This window comes from Triturus cristatus, chromosome 5_1 (assembly GCF_964204655.1).
Source record: "Triturus cristatus chromosome 5_1, aTriCri1.1, whole genome shotgun sequence".
NCBI classification, from domain to species: Eukaryota; Metazoa; Chordata; class Amphibia; order Caudata; family Salamandridae; genus Triturus; species Triturus cristatus.
The window spans coordinates 812,516,230-812,539,689 of record NC_140587.1 but is presented as its reverse complement, the minus strand read 5'-3'; the positions used below and the strand labels follow the sequence as shown (position 1 = coordinate 812,539,689).

Below are 23,460 nucleotides of genomic sequence, written 5' to 3'. Positions count from 1 at the left end.
GTAAAATGGTTTATTAAGTAGTTCAGATCAAGAGCCCCACCAGGAGCTTCCTGCTGCTCTGCCCACACTCCAACTGACTCTCTCAGACATCCAACCTTCCATGCATCACCATTCCACTCCACACTCACAATGGCTGAGCAGCAGGTATAAAAATGTTCTCTTGCGCCTAGCTTCCAGTGTAATCTCTGGATTCACTAAACAAGAAGCCTGGGGTGGGGAAGGCATTGTTGGACACAGGTAAGCGGGAGGTAGTACTTTTCGTACTTTGAAGGGGTAAGATGATTTGCTTCTTTCCTTGCTGTCAACTCACCCTCAGAAAACAGGCGAGGAGGAGTTAACAAAAATTGTAAGAGTAATGGAATTAAGATTGTTAATCAGCAAAGTTGCACAGCTCTGGGATTCCAGTGCAAATAACTGTTTATTTTCACCCCAATTGTTGCAGATTTTCCTCCAAGGCTAAGTCAGTGGACAAATCAGATGAGGAGTTGCAGTTTCCCAAAGAGTTGATGGAGGACTGGAGCACCATGGAGGTGTGCGTGGACTGTAAAAAGTTTATTTCTGAAATCATCAACTCAAGCCGTCGCAGCATGCTGCTGGCCAACAAGCGTGCGCGGTTGAAACGAAAAACACAGTCCTTCTACATGTCCTCGACAGGGACCTCCGAGTATTGTCCCTCTGAAAGAACGATCAACGAAATTTGAGCCCTAGTGCCTTTTAAAGTACTTCTGTCTCCTTGGCGCTGCAGGGCTGAGCTTGTTTCTTCCAATCACCTTCTCAGACTCCTAACGGCACAGGGTCATAGCTTCCAGAGACTGTAAGCCAACGTTGTATCAGCCTGCGGATCTCCACTTGTCATCCAATAGCTTGTTTGCACTGGAAGGAAATGCAGGTTCTCAAACCATTGCCTTTCTTCTATTATTATTCATCATACTTTGGGGTAACGAGGCTGGACATCTTCAACAGGAGTCCAGCTAAATGTTCCTCACAGTTTTTGTTATTATATCTAAAAGACAGAATCAAGTATGTTGCAGGAGTCTTTGTTTTCTTGGCCAAGGAAGCTCTGTTGCGGTTTGAAGCCCTTGAGTTTCAGCTCATGCCTCTGTTCAGTTTCTGCCTTAATTTTGTCCAGAGGATCTAACAAGTTATGCTGTTGCTATGAAGTCGTTTAACCCCTAAAGAATACATGTAGTTCTTACATTATTCCTCTTATGGACAGTTTGGAATCAACAGACCATGGCTTGTAAAAATCTGGTTACCTGTACAAATAGTTCCTAAGATATTCCCAAAGCTGCGGAAAAGATAGGGCCTCTACGGAGCTAGTGCGTCTGCAGAGATGGTAGAGTAAGTGGGATCATGGAAGAGATTAAAATATGAAGAATTTGTTACTGCAGCTTGTGGTCTGATCCATCACAACTGGTTTCACTCAATTAGATGATAAATATACCAACAATTTGATTTGCTGGCAAGATCAACCCCATTTCCTCATTCCTCATCCAGTTCCGTTGGCGAAGAGAAGAAACTGGGAATAGCAAGCAGAGAAATAATGCACATTCTTTCTAAAACTGACCATTTCAGCCTCTTTCTAGATTCAAATTCTTTATTTTTGACCAACTTGTAGGCTAACTACAAAATTCCATGTTTTGTTAGTGTCCTCTTTTGCTGATCTTGGTTTCAGCACTAAAATTTCCTCTAAAAGGCTAGAGCTCCACGCTCTGATACGAATATCAGTCATCAGCCAGTCACAATAAAGAAGGACATATCAGATAAGTATTGCTTTGGTGTGTAAATGGGAAAGGGGAGAATTTTGATAAGCACTCTGAATTCTGCATGTGCACCTTTTGCACAATCAGATATTCTAATTGGGGGCAGGCCAGTGGCAAAAAATGAGGCATGTTTGGCTTAATTTTGTCAATTTGTTTACCATCCAGTATCTTAATGGGGAATTCCAATCGCTAACAAAGCCATATTGACTGCGTTCAGCTATCATTTTTAAGTCTAACATTTGCACGACAAAAAATAGTAGATTACACTACAGTACATGCAGTACAGTACACAGAGATTGAGAACTGCTGAGCTTTATGTGAAATCTGCCAACACTCCGCAAATGAATGAGTTACTTGCGATAATTTCTTTGCTAAGTGTTCTGATGAATATAGTTTTGTACTTCTCAAACCAGTAGCACAAAGAAAATGGCTGCCATCTGCATGTCTCAATGAAGCAGACGTTTTTGCACCATGATGAAGGCTGTTTTTGTAAAAAATAAGGCATGTTTTGTTTTGTTGAAGGCTGGTTCCTGTTCGATCTAATACTTCTAAGTGCACGCTTGTCTTTCTGTTGGTATATCTGGCTTAAGAAATATACAGTTATTTTTAAATTTAAAGTGATTTTTTAAAGTGTATTAAGACACTAAATATTCCATGATAGAGTGCCAGATGGGAAAGGCCATGTTGCCTTGGTATAGGGATCACATTGTTTACTGTTTTTATTCATCATTTATACCACACAGCTCTCCAAGCAAAAGTACTTAGTGTTATTTCCACTCCAGGTTACTTTTGACCTCAACAAATCTTATGGAAAACCTTAAGAAGTAGTGTGTGTCAGAGACTGTGTTTATGCCCCTGCCTCTGTTATTTGGAGAGTTTCATTCAGTTGATGGTATTTTGTGTTGTTATTAGTACAGATGTGCAGCGTTGGGGCTAGGATGGAGGTGGCAGTGACCATCCAGAAATATCCCATTTGAACAATCGTAAATGATGTTTAGATTATGTAAATATGTGTAAATGCAGTGATGCAAATTGAAAACGAGCGACAACAACCTTTGTCGTAACTCAACTCTAGACCTCTGTTTTCCATTCCCAATTATTATGCACTTTTATTTTATTAATTGTTTTACCTTCTTGTGCCAAGCCAATGCATTTCTTCCCTAACCTCATGCTGCGCCGTGTTCTTCACCTGGCCATACAAACCGATGCTGCTCAAGTCTTCACTGGATGGCAGTGGCCAGAGCTGCAATCTTACCTGTATGCTTGGGGTCCAACAAAATAACCTAATTGCGATTGGTAGGAAGACAGTGAAAGCAAGTGATTTGTTTTTATGTAATTCGACCAGGATGGCTCCTGGTACCCCTCTCTGCAGGACTTGACTGTCGCTGTTAACTCTGTACCTCATGAAAGGTCCTTTTTTTACGCCCATGATGTCGACCAGTTCTTAGCGCTCTCTTGTGGTTGGGATATCGAAAACATGGGTATGTGGCTTGTATATACTAATTCTATATTTATTAACAGTTGGAATATGTCATGCAGTTGGTGCCGGGAACTGAGTTCCCCACCTAGATGAGACGATGAAAGCGAGTTATATTTATATGTGTAGTAACTATAACAGCATCTTTTAAGATATAACTTAGAAGCATTTTTGAGATGTAGACCCTTTAAAACACATGGAGGAGTCTGTCTGACTAGCACAGTGAGGTCAATTCCATATTTTTTTTAAAGAAAAAATGTTTATTTTTCTAAACTTTTAGTTCGATGTAGGATGTCTTGGGTTTTACCGTAAAAACCTGTTTGGTTCTCAGTGCTGCCACCATTTGTCGACAGTGTCATCTGTGCCATTTAGTTTTTATTTTCATTCACACAGTGGGTTGAAGTTTCCAGGCCAGCTTGGTTGAAGGTTCTTGCACTGTGCTCGATGCATGCAGGCCTTCTCATCGACTACATCTGCAATGTATTATGTGTCCGTACCAGTGCATCTCCTCTCTGATTACCGAGAGCATCAACAGTGATGAAATGTTTTCACTCTTAGGTACTTCCTTTTAACTAAAGTACATTACTGGAGGGGACGGGTGGGTGAGGTGTAATAAATTACATTTTCGTCTTATCCTTTGTCTCTGTTCACTTATTCATAAAACAATGTGAAAGTGTGGATTTGCGTTTTTAATTCTGCGTCTCAGATGTACAAAGAACATATTGAGAAAAATGAACAAAATGTACTGCCATTATGCTGTGCTCTCTACCCTACGTCTAGTCTGTAGGCCTTGATAACAGTATCTGATAGAGACATCTAGCTGCAGATTTCTTACCTTAGCATATCCCAGGCAGCAGGCTGGATCCGAAAGTCATTTGCTCAAGCAATACCCTTGCACGCTGGTCGGCTCTGCATGGCATCGTCGTCCACGCCGTGATGTTCACATCACGTATATAGGCGTGCTGACATCAGATCTTTTCTTTCCACACCAGCTAAACCAGCTCTGTGAAGAGAGCTACCCTCTGTCACTTTTTGACAGGCTTTTTTGACATTTTTTCTAAGTTTTGGTGTGTAGGTTTTTTCACAATGTCAAAGAAGACTTCTGGATTCAAACTGTGCTGTGCCTGCCATCGCTCCATCTTGGTCTCAGATCCTCACTTATTTGATCCCTGGTGCCTGGAGAGTGACCCCGCCTCGAAGTCATGCTCCAACTGCCAGGCCATGGCTCCAAAGGCTTTGAGGAAGCGGTCCCTAAACCTGCTTGCGGCCCTGCGTTCGACTCCACGCCGTTCACCCCGGAGGTCTCGTTCCCAGTTGAGGGGCAGGTCCCCGCACCACTCCGGGAGCCCTAAGTCCTCGTCCTTCCACTCGAAGTCATTGAGTCGGTCAGGTAAGAGGCATAAGAAGCACAAAAAGTCAAAGCATGCTTCAACATCTCCCCATCCATCAGCTGACTTGACAAAGTAGCCTCAACGTCCTAGGACTCATTGTGTGGAACCTGCGCCTGGGTCAGCTCCAGACTTCCCTGCCTTTCCAGGGCCCAGAGCGACCCTGGCCCAGTTAAGACTTCTATGTTGCCTTGTGCTTCATATTTCAGCGACCTGACCCATCTGGCGCACCTCCGGGCCCCGGAGGCTCAGGAGGGGCTCTATCGAGTTCCGCAGCGGTCCCCCCAATGGCTCTGGTGGCAGATCCGGACCGGCACCGGTCGTTCTCCTGTGACTTTCCCCGGTGCCTGCCCATGCGTCTATACTCCCAGCGCCGCCGGCACATCTCCATTCTCATCCCCGACGACTCCGAGTCGGATAGGCGCCTGCTGATGACAATTCTGGTGGTGACAGCACCCTTGGCTTCTAGGTTGATTCTTCAGCCTACTTTTGAGGGGCTACAAATTGAGGATCATTGGAAGGGGTTGCTGGACCCTTTACCAGCCTAAGCACGAAATTGACTGCTATAAGGTTTTGGGTGAGACCAGTGGCCTGGTTACCTCCCCGGAATCTTGCCTGCTTTCTCCCCCCTACTGTGGCAGCTTCATATGCTATTGTGGTGAGAAGGGCAGTTGAGGTCCTGGACCTTCAGCTCCCTTCGATGGAAGTCAAGTCTAACATCTTGACAGAGGTTTTGCAGCCGGGTGCCTCCTCCTCTGAACCCCTCTTGCCTTTCAATGAAGCCTTGACTGATGTCCTTCTGGGTACCTGTTCCAAGCTCAGCACTGGGGCCCCTATGAATAGGACAGTTGCCCACCGTAATCCCACTGCTCCAGGTGTCCTGAAATTCCTTACAACTACCCTACCCCAGAGAATTTGGTGGTTCAGGCCTCTACCTCACAGGGTGTGTTTCCCTCCGCACCCCCGGACAGGGAACCCAAGAGGCTGGATAGTTGGAACAAGAATATTTTTTCTCCCGCTAGTCTTGCATTATGGTCGATGAACACTTCATGCCTATTGGGGCTTTATGCCCTTTCCTTGTGGGTGCTGCCACAGGTCCCGGAGGAGGCCCGGGCCATTCTCTCACAAGCGTTATCAGATGAGAGAGATGCCGAAAAGTTAACTATTCGTTGTGGGCTTGACACCACCGGCTCACTGGGCAGATTAATAGCATCAATGGTGGCCGTTCGACGCCACACCTGGCTCAGAACTTCTGGCTTTTCTGGGGATGTCCAGGCTTCCCTTATGGACATGCCCTTTGATGGCACCCGTCTCTTCAGAGACCAACCAGACATGGCTCTGGAGCACTTTAAGGACTTGTGGGCTACGGCCAAGTCTGTGGGCCTCTCAGGACCCACACTCCCCGTATGTTTTTCACCCCTTTTGGAGGCACAGAATGGGCTTTCAGCCACACCGGTCATATCCTACACACATGACCGTGCAAGTTTAGCAACTTCTGCGCAGCCACAGCTCCTTTTGACCGCATGGGTCAGAATGCCAGAGGTCCTTTAAGTCAAATCCTCACCCTGCAGCCTCTAAACTTTCCTAGTTTGGCCCTTCAAGATGATGGTTTGCCGGTTGGTGGCAGGATCAGCCATCACCTCCACCATTGGCAACACACCACATCAGACAAATGGGTTCTTCAGATTGTCCGAAAGGATTACTCCCTCCCCTTTGAGACTCCCTATCCTTCCATGCCTCTGACTTATGACAGGTTGATGAAGGACCACCTGAACTTGCTTCAGGAGGAAGTCAGGACTCTCTTGGCCAAGGGAGCCATAGAGAGGTTTCCGGCACCATAAGTCAGCTGTAGTTGCTATTCCCACTACTTTCTGGTCCTGAAAAAGGACAAGGGCAATTATCCTATTCTAGATCTGCGAGCCCTCAACTACTACCTCAAAAAGGAGAAGTTCAAAATACTCACTGTGGCTCAGGTCTGTTCTGCCCTTGACCTTGGAGACTGGATGGTGGCGTTGGACTTGCAGGACGCCTATTTTCATATTCCCGTCCTGCCTGTGCATTGGTGCTACCTGCTTTTCATGGTAGGCCACAAGCACTTTCAGTTCACAGTGCTCCCCTGTGGCCTTACCAGTGCCCCTCGGGTGTTCACCAAGGTGATGGCAGCGCCCGAGCTCATCTGCGCAGATCAGGGGTGCCAGTCTTCCCCTATCTCGATGACTGGCTGTTGAAGGCAGGCTCGCCTCAGACTGGGCTCTCCCGCTTCCAGACTACGGTGAATCTCCTGCTTTTGTTGGCGTTCACTATCACACCTGACTCCCTCTCAGACGCTGCCTTTCAACATAGCTGTTCTGGACACAGAGCGGTATCGGGCCTATCCACGCGAGTGGCGAGTCCTGGATATTCAGGGTATGATACCGATGTGTCAGCCTCTATCCTGGATTTCGATGAGAATGACTCTAAGGCTGCTGGGCCTCATGGCCTTCTGCATCCTGCTGGTGACACGTTAGATAGCATATGCGGGTTCTGCAGTGGGACCTGAAGTTCCAGTGGGCGCAGCATCAGGGGAATCTCTCCGACATAATCTGGGTCTCGGTGGGGACTGCACAAGATCTAAAGTGGTGGCTGACTAAGCGCAATTGGGTCAGAGGCAGGTCCCTCTCCCTTCCCAAACCAGATAACACAGTAGTGACAGATGCTCACTCCTGGGATGGGGCAGCCATCTGGTAGAGATAGAGATCAGAGGACTCTGGTCTTCGGTGAAATCCGAACTCCCCATCAATGTGATGGAGCTCGAAGCGATTCACTTGGTATTCAAAGCTTTTCTCCCTTCCATCAAGGGAAAGCTCCTTCAGGTGTTCAAAGACACCATCATGTGGTACTGCAACAAATAGGGCGGGGCGGGGTCTTGGACCCTTTGTCAGGGGGCCCTGCGTCTCTGGGCATGGCTGGAACAACAGGGCATATCCCTGGTGGTTCAACACCTGGCAGGTTCTCTGAACACTAGGGCAGACAAACTCAGCCATCGATGCCTAGCAGATAATGAATGGCGTCTCCATTCGGAGGTGGCACAAGGTCTCTTTCAGAAGTAGGGAGAGCCTTGGTTAGAGCTGTTCGCATCTGCCAAGAATGCGCAATATTAGAAATTTTGCACGCTGGAGTTTCCAAGGAGGAACTCACTCAGCAACGCTTTTTGTCATGAGTGGAGCTCATGCCTCCTGTATGCCTTTCCGCCAATACCACTCCTGTCCAAAGTGCTCAAGAAGATCAGGAGTGACTGGGCCCAAGTCATTCTTCTGGCTCCGGACTGAGCAAGGAGAGTCTGGTGTCCTGAGCTTCTCCAACTGAGCAGTGATCCTCCGATCAGACTGCCCATTCAGGAGGATCTTCTGTTGCAGCAGCAGGGGAGGGTCCTCTACCCGAACCTGTCAACTCGGTCTTCTTGCATGGAGATTGAGCAGCAGCAGTTGACAGCATTTAACCTTCCTCCTGAAGTCTGAGATGTGATTTTGGCAGCCAGGCATCCCTCTACCAAGATTGTGTATGCCTGTTTTGAGCCTTGCCCAGAAGGGCTCTGCTCTGGGCACTCTTAAAATGTACCTTTCAGCCTTGTCTACCTTCTTGAGATTACCAGACCAACCCTCTTTATTTAAATCCCCTATTGTGAACAGATTTCTTAAGGGACTTTTACATATGTTGTCACCGTCCCCATTCATCATGTCTCAGTGGCACCTTAATTTGGTTCTCACCTTTCTGATGTGCGCTCCGTTCGAACCTCTGCACAACTGTTCCCTCTGGCTGCTTTCCTTCAAAACCTTTTTAGTGGCAATAACTTCCACCAGGAGGGTGAGTGAATTGAAGGCACTGTCATACAAGTGTCCTTACTTGACCATCTTCCCTGCTAAGTTGGTGCTTCGCGCTAGGGCCTCTTTCTTACCGAAAGTGGTAACACCATTCCGCGTGGGGCAATCAGTCACTTTGCCCACTTTCCATGCTCCTCCACATCCTTCTAAGGAGGAGGAGCAACTCCACTGTCTGGACCCAAAAAGAGCGTTGTCATTCTACTGTGACCGCACAAAAGAGTTCTAGGTGGACTACCAACTCTTCGTTGGGTACGTTGGATCAAAAAAGGGCCATGCGGTGCAGAAGAGGACTTACAACTGGTTGTCCTCTGGATCAAAATTTGCTACGCTCTGGCCAAGAAACAGCCTCCTGAAGGCTTAAGAGCTCATTCCTTTGGAGCTAAGGCTGCGAACACAACGTTGCAACTTAGTGTTCCAGTCCTTGACTTTTGTCAGGCGGCAACTTGGGCGTCACTGCACACGTTCACTAAGCACTACTACCTGGACAGTCAGGTCCGCAGAGATGGCCTTTTTGCCGATCTGTGCTGCAGAACATCCTGGGCCAAACTTCTTTGCAGTTCCTCCTCCGGGGGTGGTATTGCTTGGGTATCTATTCCAAGGCAAGGAATCTGCGGCTAGATGTCTCTATCAAATGGATAAGTTACTTACCTTCGGTGATGCCTTATCAGGTAGAGACATAATCTAGCCACTGGTTCCTTACCAACCCACCCATCCATCCTGCACTGCCGAAGTTTTTTTCGGATCAGGGCTGATCCCTTTCAGGGTCCTAGTTGTTCTAAACACACCACTGTCATTGCACTTCATGGCTCCGTGCTCCTGGTGTCGAAAGTTGTGAATAGTAACTGACGTCAAAGTGCCGAAGTGGCACCTATATAGGTGACGCTGACGTCGCCAACCGTCCGATGCCACCTACTGGCGCGCATGAGTATTGCTCAAGCAAAAGTCTTCCTTATCCAGCCTGATGCCTGGGATATTCTAAGGTAAGGAATCTGCGGCTAGAGGTAAACAACGTTTAACACAAATCTTTTTCCCCGCAGGGAATCACAACGCGGTCGTTACAACGACCGTGTTGTGGTTCTGCATACCATTACTCCGCAAGTCGGAACAACGACTTGCGGAGGGGAGGTGGGGGGGGGGGTGTTGGATTTAAAATCCAACCTTCCCTATTGTCCGCACAGACTGGAGTTGGAATAGTAAATTATACTATTCCAACATCCAGCGCCCCCCTCCGCAAGTCGTTGTTCCGACTTGCGGAGTAATGGTATGCGGAATCACATGATTCCCTGCGGGGAAAAAGACTGCGGGATAAGAACGTACATTCACAGCTAGATTATGTCTCTACAAGATAAGGCGTTACAGATCAAAAGTAGCTTGCCCGGTAATTTTTCTTCCAACTCAATGGCACCATTTTATCATTTTCATTATCGAAAGGATGAAAGGCTAAGTGGACCCTCAAGGAGATGAACTAGTGACCTTCATGTTACGCACAGGCCTCTGCAATTAATGTTTTAGTCCATAGAGCTATCATAAGTGGTTGGTTGTAGCAAATCTTCAGCTTTGTGATGGAAAGGCATATGTTTTGCGTGGGTGTTTGGCCATTTCATTGTATACTCCTCAACGCCCCACCCTCGCAAAGGTATTTGAGAGACATAAGTTGACTGTTTTGCAATCTGTACCCTAACCAACAAAAGAGAACATGCTCCAGGTAATAAATTGACGCAGATGTGTTTTTTGCTGTCAAAGAAGAGTAGGGTGTTTCAATCACTAAAGAGAAAACCACTCACATTTATTTCTTGTTTATTCAAGAGTTTTGTAAAGTGCTGTAATGTCTCCCTTAGGTTACTTAGGTTACTTCATAGTGCTATGCAGTCTGGAACAATTATGTGAACCTTTTGACTTCTGGTAACCCCTCTTAATCATTACTAGAATATGGGTTCCCCCACTGAATCCTTAATGGAATCCGGGGACCCCCACTGAGTCATTACTGGAAGCTGAGGACACTGACTTAAGCAATTCTGATGATTTGTACCTCAAAACAAAACACAAAAATAAAGAAACATTCATCAAACAAATACACAGATGATGACAAATGTTATTTAATTCACAAATAAATGTAAAACTTCAAAGGTTTCATTTAAATTTAACTGAGGTTACACGTACATACTGTATTCTGTTTGAGGCATTCGCACTGTTCCCACAAATCAATCTGAGGGCGCCAACTGAATTTTTGGCTTCCAATTGCAAATTACTTCACATTTACTTCACATTTCAATTGTGCTTCTTTGTATACATACACTTTATTAATCTGTTCATATTATTTATTTTTCTAAGCAGTTGTGGACCCCCTGAGTAGGCCTGGGTCCTCGGAGCAAGAACTACTAGTCTAGAAGATGAAAAGTCAGCATTGGTCGCTTCTGAGGGTCATTAGGATAGGATCAGTGAGGTAAAATCCTGTCTGATGTACTTCAGTCCCAATAAAACAAAACAAGCATAGGCAAAGCACGTACGTCTTGCCTTTAAAAGGTGAATGCAGGTAAATTGGCTTTTTCATTGGATCTCCTGGGTCACAGATCATTCATGTGCGTCGGTTACGATGCATGCACATCTGTGAAATGTTGTAGGGTGATACCAACGCTCATAGACGGCCCTATAAACCAATGCAGAATGCCAGCTAAACCACTAGCCAATACCAGAATGGGGCTTTCTAACAGCCCTTTTATGAATACGCAGGTATGTATAATGTATGGGTTGAGCGTTCTGTTATGACAAGAGTTCTCTAGCCTTCATAAAATCGGCAAAGCCATCAGCCGTACTGTGCAGTAGAAAAGTGAAAGTTACTTCACATGTAAAGCGGTATCTTGATTTTAAGTTTTGTGCACAGTTAGTACCTGACATTCCTTATGGGCAAAGATCAACAACATTTGATTTGAAAAAAAAAAGAAAAATTAAGCAAACATCCGCATATCAATGGAGCTTATCGGATTTAGCAGCAATTTCAATGGAAAAGGATATTAATTGCAAATGGAGCTCAACTATGGGAAAAGGCCTGGTGCTTTTCAAGGAAATGAGGTCTCACAAATGGTTTGTTAGTGGACCACTTTGAGATAATTAAATAGTTCAACTGGTGCTGTATACATGATGTACATTGTAATACTTCACAATGCCCTATAATTGCCTCAAGTAGCACATGTTGCAGTGTTCCGCAGGTCCACACTATGCATATTTTGCAATTCCCCTTATGTGGCCACTTTGCAGTTATCTGGAACACCATTGCAATTATGCAATGTTCTACACACCCTTTCCCCCCCGGTAAGCTCTATTTTCAGCTTCTACAAAGGGCAATCTCCCAGCTGCCCAACCATGCCCCCAGTTTAGTTGTCAACTAGTTTTCATAAATATTCCAATTAATTATGCCTTGCGCTAGTCGAATTATTTCCTGAGCCCCTTCTGAGAAGTGGTCTGGGCATTTCTACCCCACTATCTAGCACATGATGGTGTTAATGTTTCTAGTCTGCTGCTGCACACCTAGCACCTGCAATTTGTTGAGTTGTGGGAGAGGGACATTGTAAGAAATCTGCCCTTTTTTTGCGTAATCATCCCAGATTTCTCTCCTTTTGCTGGACCCTATATTTGTGCTAGCTTTATAACACTGTGCAGGCTATCCCTGCTAACCAGTGGTAAAGTACGCCTGTGCTCACCCCTTAAACATGGTAGGATTGGCATATACCTAATTGCCATATTTATCTTGCCTTCAAGTCCCTACTATATGGTAAAAGTGTACCCAGGCCCTGGAAGTTAAATGACACTAAGTGGACTGCAGCTCCTATTGTGCTACCCACTGCAGTGGCAGGACAGACATAGCTTCAACTCTACTACTGCAGCCTGACTGTAACAGTGTAAAAAATGCACTGCCATTGGTCAAAATAAGTATTTTTTGAGGGGTAAAAAACTCCCTTTTACATATTATTAAGTCACCCCTATGTAGGCCTTGTAGTCCACAAAGCAGGGAGCATGGTATTTAAAAGTAGGTTACGTAGAATATGCATGGTGACATGTCATTACAGTAACTAGCACCCAAAAGCAATTAGCTATTTTTCACTGTGGCAGGCCTAGCTGTTCTATGTTGAAAACCAGACTACAGATTAAAATCCTAATACTGTATCTTGGGAAAGGACCCAGCTAAAATAATGTAAACACTATTTCTACTAGTGATTAAAAATTCAAAACAATAGTGAAGTTGCATTTCTAATAATTATAAGGGGAAAATAACTTTTAGAAAGCTATCCTTTACCTCCCTGGGCTGTCAGAATTGTAATTAGCATAATCCTGTGCCAGGTATCAGCCTCTGCTCAAACCTTGAATAGGTGTGAAATGACTCCCAGAAGCAAACAGTAGGCTGGCTGACCTGAATGGGGGGGGGGGGGGGGGGGTAATGACTCCTCTAAACTAATATGCTGTGTGTATTGGGGTGGGGGGTATCCTTTTTGACACTTCTGCGTCAATGTCTGCTTGACAGGTCTGCTGGGCTCACATTTAATCCTTGCGGCACACTTGAAAGGGGAGAGAACAGATCCCAAGGCAATTCTTGTTGATCCACAGTCTGGATGCTGAAGGACTCTGCTTTTATTCTACCAGACTTCTGTTTCTGGGTGTATTCTGGGAACAACAGTGACTGCCTCAAACTGGATTTTAGTGTTAAATGAGAGAGGACACTAGGATTACCACAGTACTCTTCCCCCCCCTCCCCCCCCCCCCCCCACCGCCCTCATGGGGATTAACGCAGATAACATACTCTAATGTCTCAACTGAAACACTCCTCTCCAAAAGACTTATCTCTTCCAAAATGTATTTAATTTTAAGGTCTAGTTTCTCTACAAAGATGTACAGTACACCGAAAATTCTATATGAGAATTGACCGCTCACATGCCTTAAATATACATTTAATTCCTATCCCACTTCTTAATCATGTGGAAATGTCAAGTTTTTACTTAACATCCATTTACACTAAAAATACCATCTGATCAAATATACCCATGGTCAGATTGTGGTTCTGGATCAAGTCCTAGTACGAGTTCTGTGATGGGCAACTCTGTGGGCGGAATCCTCAGCTGATACATTTTCTGCACATAAGTAAAATTGGTCCCCAAAACGTTATGTCTGAAAAGTCATCTCTCAAACAAGGGCTCAACCCAATAAAGTTACTGGTACAGAGTTGTATCTTCCTAGCCCAGCTTTTCACCATCACTGGCAAGGAGTTGTAGTTAACTGTCTGGACATTTTAGGATCTATATCTCAAAATCCATCAGTTGTGATAGATATGTTATAGTAACGCTGGTAACCACTAAACACCAACAGAATGTAAAGGCTTCACTGGCTTTGATTGGGAACTGAATTTTAAGGTTAGGCTTGACTGCAAATGTATGTGTAAATATATCTGAAATTGTATGGACTAACAAGATGGGTCATAATGGTAAAATTAATATCGATACCCTTTGAGATAAAAAAATATAAACAAACTAATGAGTGACATCCTATATGGTTATTCTCTCTCTCTCTAAAAATTGTTTATCTGATGCCAAAACAAAAAGGTTGTTTCTGAAAATGGCAAATTGGTAATGCAGAAACATTGTGACCCAGTTCGAATATATTTGAATAGGCAACAGGTATATTAAGGAATATTTTGTGTGTAACCCTCGGCGTCGTTCGCATAGTAGCGCTACGCGAAGTGCACTTCGCACTACGCGTAGCTACGTGAACTGCGTAGTGCACTGTGCAAAATGCTGTTCGCACTGATTGCACAGTGCCGGATGCTTGTCCGCACTGTGCAATCAGTGCAAACGGTCGTTTTCTGCCGCTCGAGTAGATTTGTACTCGAGCGGCAGCTTTCTCAACGCGGACTGGTAGTTTCTCGTCGCGAGCATACGCTACCACTCGCAATGAGAAACCTGACTTCCCCGCGTTGAGAATCTCGCCGATAAGTTTATTTTCCACGCTCGCGATCGGCAACTTGATGTTGCTGATCGCGAGCAAGGAAAAAGTCTCGCCGGGATGTCATTTTGCTCGCTCGCGGTCGCCAACTTGACGTTGAGGACCGCGAGCAAGCAAAAAATTACCGCTACGCGTGTTTGCACTGTGCTACGTGCAATTCGCATAGTGCGAAGTAGCGCAAACTTCACAAACTACGCGAGCGTAGCGGATTACTTCGTCCAGGGTTAATTATGTAGGGCTGAGAGGGATCCCAACTACGTATAAAAAAAGAAATGAAAAATAATTTGGGGACTAGTGCTTCTTCATAGGTAATGAATGAATTAAATGCCTATGATTTTAGTGATAAGCATATAGTTTCTAAATTATATTTGTACATAATATGCTCTGGGTATTTGTCTATCAAGATGGAATAAAGATTGTACATTCACTCATAAATATAAAAACATTATTCAAAGTGACTTATTTGGAATAAGTTGAAACGCCATCAAGGTACAACAAATAAATATTGATAAAGAAAATTCGAGATAAGGACAGGCATCTTTAAGGCAGTTATGGAACCAGGACAAGGTCCCGATTGAACCTCAAGACGTGGGCGTGAAGGTAGAAATAGGTGAAAGACGATGCAGGCTTACTAGCTTGATAAAGACAGGTTGCACTGCAGCTCCTTAGGCTATATGATACATATGTTGTATTTAGTGTTTTCCTGGTCCGCGGGATTCCAGGAATCTCTGAAACCTTGGTACATTGAGACATCCTGAGCCTGGATACCCCAGTCAACTGGATCTTTTTTTAGATTAGGTCTGCTACACCTTACAGGTGCAGGTCCAATCATTGTGTCGGCTTGTTAACTTTTTTTCTCTCCACAGTCACAGCAGCACGGCCCCATTAAAGTGCAAATGAGTATGATTTATTTACTCTAAGAGGCAAGAATTCATAAAAACAAAGAGCAAATGGCTACACAGTATCTAATGTTCACAATACAAACTAAAATATTTTAGTCTATGTTCTTTTAATGATAAAACACACACACACACACACACACATATATATATATATATATATATATATATATATATATTATCTACTGGCGGTCGCCAGTAGATAGTTATAGTTAGGACCAAGTTCCCATAGGAAATCTGAAAATTCTATTTTGAATAACTTTGGCGCCGGTTGACTTATCTTCGTGAAATTTTCAAAACTAATGGGGCGCTCCACTCAGCTCCTACCCTGAAAGTCTCGGGGTGATTCGTCAAGCGGGGGCTGAGAAAAAAGGGGGGTCCCAAAACGCGTTTTCCCCATGCATTTTCCCATAGGACCTTTAGTCGAAGGTACAGCCCGTACGGCTGAACAGAATTACTTGAAATTTGGCAAAGAGATAGTCCTCAGGTCAGGCATGTGCCTTTTGCTTAAATGGTGTAAATCCGTTCAGTAGTTCCTGAGAAAATCAAAAGTAAAATCACATATATATCTGGGCGGAGCCTAACCACACATCTCATCGTGAGATCTGATTGGCTGTCAGCACTTCATCCAAGAAGTGTTGGCAGCCATCTTGGGACCAATATACATGATAGCACCTCATTAAAAAGCATTGCAGTTAATAGAAAGTTTTAAGACTTTAGTTACATTATAAATCATTTGTTGATGGTACCATACTTTTTTTAGGAATTGTGGTGTGTTCTAAGGTGATTTTACCATGTGAAAAAGCCTTCTGCTGTGATATCATGAATCATGCTTGAGAGAAAACTATTTTCTCATGCTTTTCCCACAGAGGTTTGGAAGGTGATCTATAAGCTAAACTGAGAGCATATTTTCTGTAAATTCACATTATCTTTCTCAGTCTTGTGAGAATTAAGTCTGACATTCTCAGTAAAACATGTACATCCAACAAGGGCAGAGACTGTCAGTTGATTCCTTTGTGCAGCGTCACAGAGTGTACTAAAGAACAACTAGAGCGCTAACAGTCCTACTTATGACAAACGTACGGCACACCTGAAGCCATCTTGGTTGGAATAAAGTGGTAACTCTTAAAACATTTAATTTAAAAAGGAACAAAATGAGGGGGTTCTTTTTGCCATAGAAAGTATGATTAGTGCTGCAGAAAGAAAAATTAGGGCACATTTTGAGTGACTTCTCAAATCCTCTTCCATTTCATTAAAAAATTCTGACATGCAGACTGAAACATGCACTTTCAATACCAGCAGCAGACTTCCCTGGTGACCAGTAGCGTTACTACAGTGATCTAATAAGCAACTAGAGTGCTAACATTCTGAATTTATGGCAAATGTGTGACACATCTGAATGCCTTCTTGATGGAATCAGAGTAAACAACTGAAAGTATTTCCTACTGAGGAGACTGTAGTAAATGAGGAAATTAGGAAACATCATAACAAATAAGTCTCCCAAAATGGCCACCAGAGACAAAAGAGCCCAAATGTAGCCCAAATATCACCCAGATGTAGCCCAAGTATAGCCCAATGACAGAATGTCCCAGAGTGTTCTAACGAACAACTAGAGCAAATAAGACCCTCTCATATATGTAATTTCTAAAGGAAATACTCTAGGTATTACAGTTTTGATTACATCAAGATGACGTCAGGCGTTCCACACTTTTGTAATAAATATAGAATGTTAGCAATCTAGTGGTTCATTGAGATACTGTTGAGAGAGGCCAGGGGCACGGACTCTGAAAATTGAAGGCAGGTAGGAGAGTGCAGATGCAACAATTTGACCACACTGGGCAGGCAGGAAGGGCAGTGGCAGCACAGCAGACTATGGAGGGCAGTGGCAAGGGGGGCAGGGGCAACAAACCAACAATACAGGACTGGCAAGAGAGGCTGTGGCAATATAATAGACCATTGTGGGCAGAAGGAAGAGGCAATGGTAGTACAACCATACATGCCAACAGACCTGTTTCAGCCAGGAAACGTCCAATGTTTTTAAGCTCAAATGGGCTTTATTTGATCTGTCTCCTGTCTACAATCTCCTCTTTTTCAATGTAACTCAAAGGGGAAAACCAATACCCCAGTTTTTTTTCAAAATCTCCCTCTTACCAAGTTCAAAATGTTCGCATGTATGGTACATTGGATCATGGTAGGCAGGAGGAATTGGGATAGGGACATGGACTAGGATAACAGAGGACAGGAGGGACATGGAGAGGTGCACCAAACTGACCCTACAGGGCAGGCATCAGGGTTTGCAGCAGCACAATACACCACACAGCGCATGCGGGACGGGAGTGCAGCACAACAATCCATAGAAAGCAATAGGGAGGGGACAGGACCATGCACATGGACAACAGAGAACAGAGGGGAAAGAGGCAATGGTAGCTAGCTGACCATGACAGACAGACAGGAGAGAAAACTGCAGCATAACAGACCATAAAGGACAGGAGGGACGGATCAGGGGCATTACAACGGAACAGACAAGCCAGGAGGGAGGGAATAGGGGTCTGCACATGGAAACAGAGGGCTGGGGGTAAGGGGGCAGGGCAGAAGCAGCAAGATGACCATGGAGGTCAGGCAGGTTGGGCACTAGAAAAAAGACACCATGGAGAGCAACAATGAGACTATGATGGCATACACACAGACCATGGAGGGAAGGTGGGAGGGGGTCAGGGGCAGCTAGCTGACCACACAGGGAAGGTGGTAAGGGCCATGGCAGCACAGAAGACCATGCATGGCAAGCAGGAGGGTTAGTGGCAGCACAATGGCTATGATGGGGAAGAAGGAAGGTGCAGGGGCATGCACAAAGGACCATGGAGGATAGAAGGGAGGGTCAGGACCTGGGCACAGACAAGAGAGTTCAGGGGAAGGGGCCTCACAACAGACCGCGCAGGGCAGGCAAGAGGAGCAGTTGCAGCACAACAGACCAGGGAGGGCAGAAGGGTGTGGCAGTAAAATGGACCATGGAGGACAGGAGGAAGGGGATAGGGGCATGGCATGTGGACAGGCAGGGTGGAGGTGGCAGGGACAGGTTACAGTCATCTGACAATGCTAGGCAGGTGGGAGGGGAGTGGCAGCTCAACAGAACACTCAGAGTGGCAGGTCCATGGAACATGGTGGGCAAAAAGGATGGACCAGGGGCATGCACAAAGACATCGGAGGGCAGGGGGAAGGAGAATAGGGGCAGCAAGCTAAGCACAGAGGCTAAGCAGGAGGTCAATGATGGGCCATAGAATTGGGCAATGGAGGGCAGGAGGAGTGGATTGGTACATCATGCTAAATGGAGGGCAGTGGCAGCACATCAGACCATGCATGGCAGGAGGAAGGAGGCTAGTCCATGGATTCAGACAACAGAGGATAGGGAGGAGGTGGATGGGGCAGCAATCGAACTGTTCAGAGAAGGTGGGTATTAGGAACTTTATTGTTTTTAAAATGTGTGTCTGCGAACTACTTAAAATATGAACAAGTATGCAGCATAATCTCACTTTTATTCAGGAAGAAGAGGATGTTTGTGACTGTGACTCCGGGCTCACTTGGCAGAAACACCCCCTGACCCTCCACCCCCATCGCAAAATGTAATGCCTGTGAAAAGGGTAGGTGGACGCAGTGTTATATAGAACATAGTCCTGAGAGCACGATTGAAAATGAAAACTAGATATACTATATGGTATAAACTATGCACCAAAAAGTGTGATATAAGATGAACCGGGGCGTGAAATATAATATGCAATACATTGTGCGCAATGACAGATTCATTGGAGAGTGCGAGATAGCACAGGCACTAGCGCGTGCTATGCGATATGCGCCTTGGAGTGTAATATGCACAGGGCAGTGTTGTGTAACCTAACTAGTCTCTAAAGTTGTAATATAAAATATGTGCTGGGGAGTGTAACGTTGCATATGCACTGTGACAAAGATATGGATCCCAGATTGTATTATGTATGGCATAGCGCTGTGCGTTATATCATAGGCATCGAGGAAGGCACGTTAGATGGGGCAATATAACCCGTGCGAAGGCAAGTGTGGCATGACATATTCACGGGGTGGTGTTACAGTGCACATGGGCTAGAGAGTGTCATAGCATACGCACTAGCTGGTGGAATACAACACAGAGGTGTGAGGCACTCGGCGGGCACTGGTGAGTGTAACACAGCATTGGGCTCAGCCAGGAGCACGCTGTGACTCTCAAGTGAGGTTCGTTTCCTTTCCAGAGAGTAAAATAAAAAGTATTACACATCCGGCGGTGGATGTGTGTTTCATTAACCGTGAGGGGGTTTCTTGCATAGTTTGGTCGAATTTTTGTCGAATCCCCTTTGAATGGCTTGGTGTGCGTGTGTATTAAATGTGCCCATCAATAGCTACCCATGTTTGTATAAATAAACAACAAGGGTGTCTACTTGGAGAGTACCCACCGGCGGGGGCGCCGGGATAAGGCACGGTAGGGCGTCAGACACGTCAGAGCTTCACTAGCGGTGTAAATACATTCCATGTGGATTCATTCTATGCATAGTCGCCTTTTAATGAATATCACGCAAATCGTCATGGTGATAGGTAAATACGGTTTGTCCAGCATGTCCTAGGTGTTTCTATAAATATATATATTTTTTTAAATAATAAAAAACAAAGGCCGGCCCCGGGGGATAGGGTCCCCGAGGCCATAAGTGGCCTGAGGAGGGGGGCAACGTAGCTCCCCTCCTAAAGAATAAAAAAAAAAAAAGGCGATGACCCGGGGGTTGGGGTCCCCGGGGCCGATTAAGGCCTTGGGAGGGCCAAATAAATTTTTTTCAACAAAAAAGATTAGGGTGCAGGCCCTGGGGGATGGGGTCCCCAGGGCCAGTAAATTAGAAAAAGAAGGGGGGGCCACACAGCCCTCCTTCTTAAAAAAATTAAATAAATATAAGACCGGCATCGCGCCTGAGTCCATGCCCCCTCCTTGCAGCACTCTGCAAACGCGCCTCCTGGCCAGTTGTGAGTCGGGGAATTAATTCCCCTTCAATACTGAGGGTCCCTGAGGGCCAACTAGCCCAACAGGTATCTCCAGTATGCGCCAGGGAGCTGCGTTGCAGACAGGTGTTCTGAGGCCACTCCCCTTTTTACACCTCTATGCAACGCAGCTCTGTGGCGCTTACTGGAGGTACCTAGTGGGCTAGTTTGACCCTAGGGACCCTTAGGATTCATGCGGACTTAATCTCTCAACTTAGAACGGCCACAGGGTGCGTTTACACAGTGGTGAAGGGAGGGGACGGGGCCTGAGGTGACGTGTGCAAACACGCCCTGTGGCACGTTTTAAGTTGGGGAAATAATTCCCTTTTAATCCTGAGGGACTCTGGGGGCCAACTAGCCCACCAGATGCTTCCAGTAAGCGCCACTGCTCTGCGTTGCAGAGAGGTGGTGCAGACCGTGCCTCTTTTTACACCTGTCTGCAATGGCGCTTTCTGGACGTACCTAGTGGGCTTTTTTGCCCCTAGGGATCCTCAGGATTCAAGGGGACTTAATCTCCCAACTTAAAAAACGGCCACAGGGTGTGTTTACACAGTGGGGAAGGGAGTGGACGGGGCCTGAGGTGACCGTGTGCAAACACGTCCTATGGCGCGTTTTAAGTTGGGGAAATAATTCCCCTTCAATCCTGAGGGCCGCTGGAGGGCTAACTAGCCCACCAGGCGCTTCCAGTAAGCACCACTGAGCTGCGTTGCAGAGAGGTGTTCCAGGCCGTGCCACTTTTTACACCTCTCTGCAACACAGCTCTGTGGCGCTTATTGGAGGTACCTAGTGGGCTAGATGGACCCTAGGGACCCTCAGGATTCAAATGAACTTAATCTCCCAACTAAAAACGGCCACAGGGCGTGTTTACACAGTGGTGAAGGGAGAGGACGGGTCCTGAGTTAACATGTGCAAACAAGCCCTGTGGTGCGTTTTAAGTTGGGGAAATAATTCCCCTTCAATCCTGAGGGACCCTGGGGGCCAACTAGCCCACCAGGTGCTTCCAGTAAGCGCCACTGCGCTGCGTTGCAGAGAGGTGGTCTAGGCCGTGCCCCTTTTTACATCTCTCTGCAACGCAGCTCTGTGGCGCTTACTGGAGGTACCTAGTGGTCTAGTTGGACCCCAGGGACCCTCAGGATTCAAGGGGACTTATTCTCCCAACTAAAAATGGCCACAGGGCGTGTTTACACAGTGGTGAAGGGAGGGGACGGGTCCTGAGTTAACGTGTGCAAACAAGCCCTGTGGTGCGTTTTAAGAGGTAGTTTTAATCCCCTGCCCTATTATATACTAGGGGCTTACAGAGGAGGTCATGCTGATCACAGGGGGACCCCAACGCATAGTGTTCCCTAGTGTATGTAGGTGTTTTCACTGTATTCTGAGTGTCTTTTAACATAGTACTGGCTCTAGGACTGGTTAGTCAGACTCAGTTACCACCAGTATCCGACTGAAAAAGTTGAGGGTACAGGATGATTTTGCAACAAGGCTTCTTTCTGCTCTTCTGTTTGTTCTGTCTGCACGTTATCCTTCTTCCTGCACTTTTCTTCGTCTTTGAGGATTTCTGTTGCTTCTTTCTGCATTTCTTTTTTTTCTTTCTGTGCGTTTTTTCTTCTTTCTTCACATGTCCTATCTCTGTAGGCATAGTTAGAAATTAGCATTTAAAAAACCTTTGAAATTCACTGAAAAAACCATAGGTTTCAGGCACGTTATAATTGGGAATTAGCATTTAAAAAACCTTAGAAATTCACTGAAAAAACCATAGGTTTCAGGGGCGTTATAGTTAGCTGGACTTTTCACTCGTACAAAACCACTGAAATTCCCCCGTTATAGTTAGTTCAGCTAACTATAACTCGCGCGCCCGCAATGCACTGCTGATGACGTCACATATTACATCACTCATGACATGGTCAGTGACATCACTCATGACATCACTCATGACATCTCAAATGACATCACTGATGACATCATCCTTGTGATTGAGAGGCAGACCTCCTCTGCCCCTAATATAACCTTTGATACACACATTCAAAAATAGAAACTAAAATTTTCAAAACAATGGACATACCAATATCAGTAACAACAACCTATTCAGTAATTCTAAGATCCACATACACATCCACTCATTCACCAACAGTCCTATTCAGTCACTCATACATGTACTCACTCATCATATGTACTCATACACCTATACATCCTGTTACACAACGCCACTCATCCATAGAGTTACTCACACACATAGTCACTCATGCTAATAAAGAATCAAACATCCATTTACTTGCATATACAGTTATACACATACCACCACACTTACTTCTCCAGAAACTTACACATACTTAGTCTTTTCAACAATCACTTATAGAAACACATACTTATTCATACAGGAACTCTTTCAATCTCTCACTCTCACATATACTCACTTATATACACCAATAGTCACATATACTAGTTTAAAACATATGTAGTTACTCATAAAGCCACTATTGAGACAGTCATTCACTCACTAACACACCCATGCACACACTCATCCACCCATACAGTCCTGCACACATGCTGTCTTCAACACATACAAACAGTGAGTCACTCATTCATGCACCTATGCAATACCCCCCACCGAACCATACAGACACTCAGACACTCATACTGAGACTCAAAAAAACAACTAATAACCTATATAAACACTCATGTAGCTACTTACCAACCCATGCAGCCACTCATACACAAAGTGAGAGACTGAAACAGATATTTACATATTTAAACATTACTCACTAAGCCATGTATTCACTAAGATACACTTAATCAGTCAGTTATACAATCAATTTTTCAAAAACAAATCATCCATTTAGACACTTATATACCCATTTATTCTTCCATTGACCTTGAGATATACATATATAAAACATACGTAATTTTCAGAAAAACACACATTCACTGGATGATGTCATCAGTGATGTCATTTGAGATATCATCAGTGAGGTCTTCAGTGATGTCACTGACCATGTCATGAGTGATGTAATATGTGACGTCATCAGCAGTGCATTGCGGGCGCGCGAGTTATAGTTAGCTGAA

General features: G+C 45.2%; 1 protein-coding gene across 5 annotated transcripts in view; it reads left to right on the top strand.

The window, feature by feature from the left end:
- The window catches only part of SPIRE1 (spire type actin nucleation factor 1), a 490,495-nt gene extending 486,622 nt beyond the window's left edge, over nucleotides 1-3,873 (top strand). For all 5 annotated transcript variants that reach the window (XM_085605852.1, XM_085605851.1, XM_085605848.1 and 2 more), the window contains one exon: nucleotides 443-3,873. In XM_085605852.1, the coding sequence (XP_085461978.1) occupies nucleotides 443-701 (259 nt within the window). In that variant the 3' untranslated portion in view covers nucleotides 702-3,873. The remainder of the gene's footprint in view (nucleotides 1-442) is intronic.
- The last annotated feature ends 19,587 nt before the right edge of the window (nucleotides 3,874-23,460 follow it).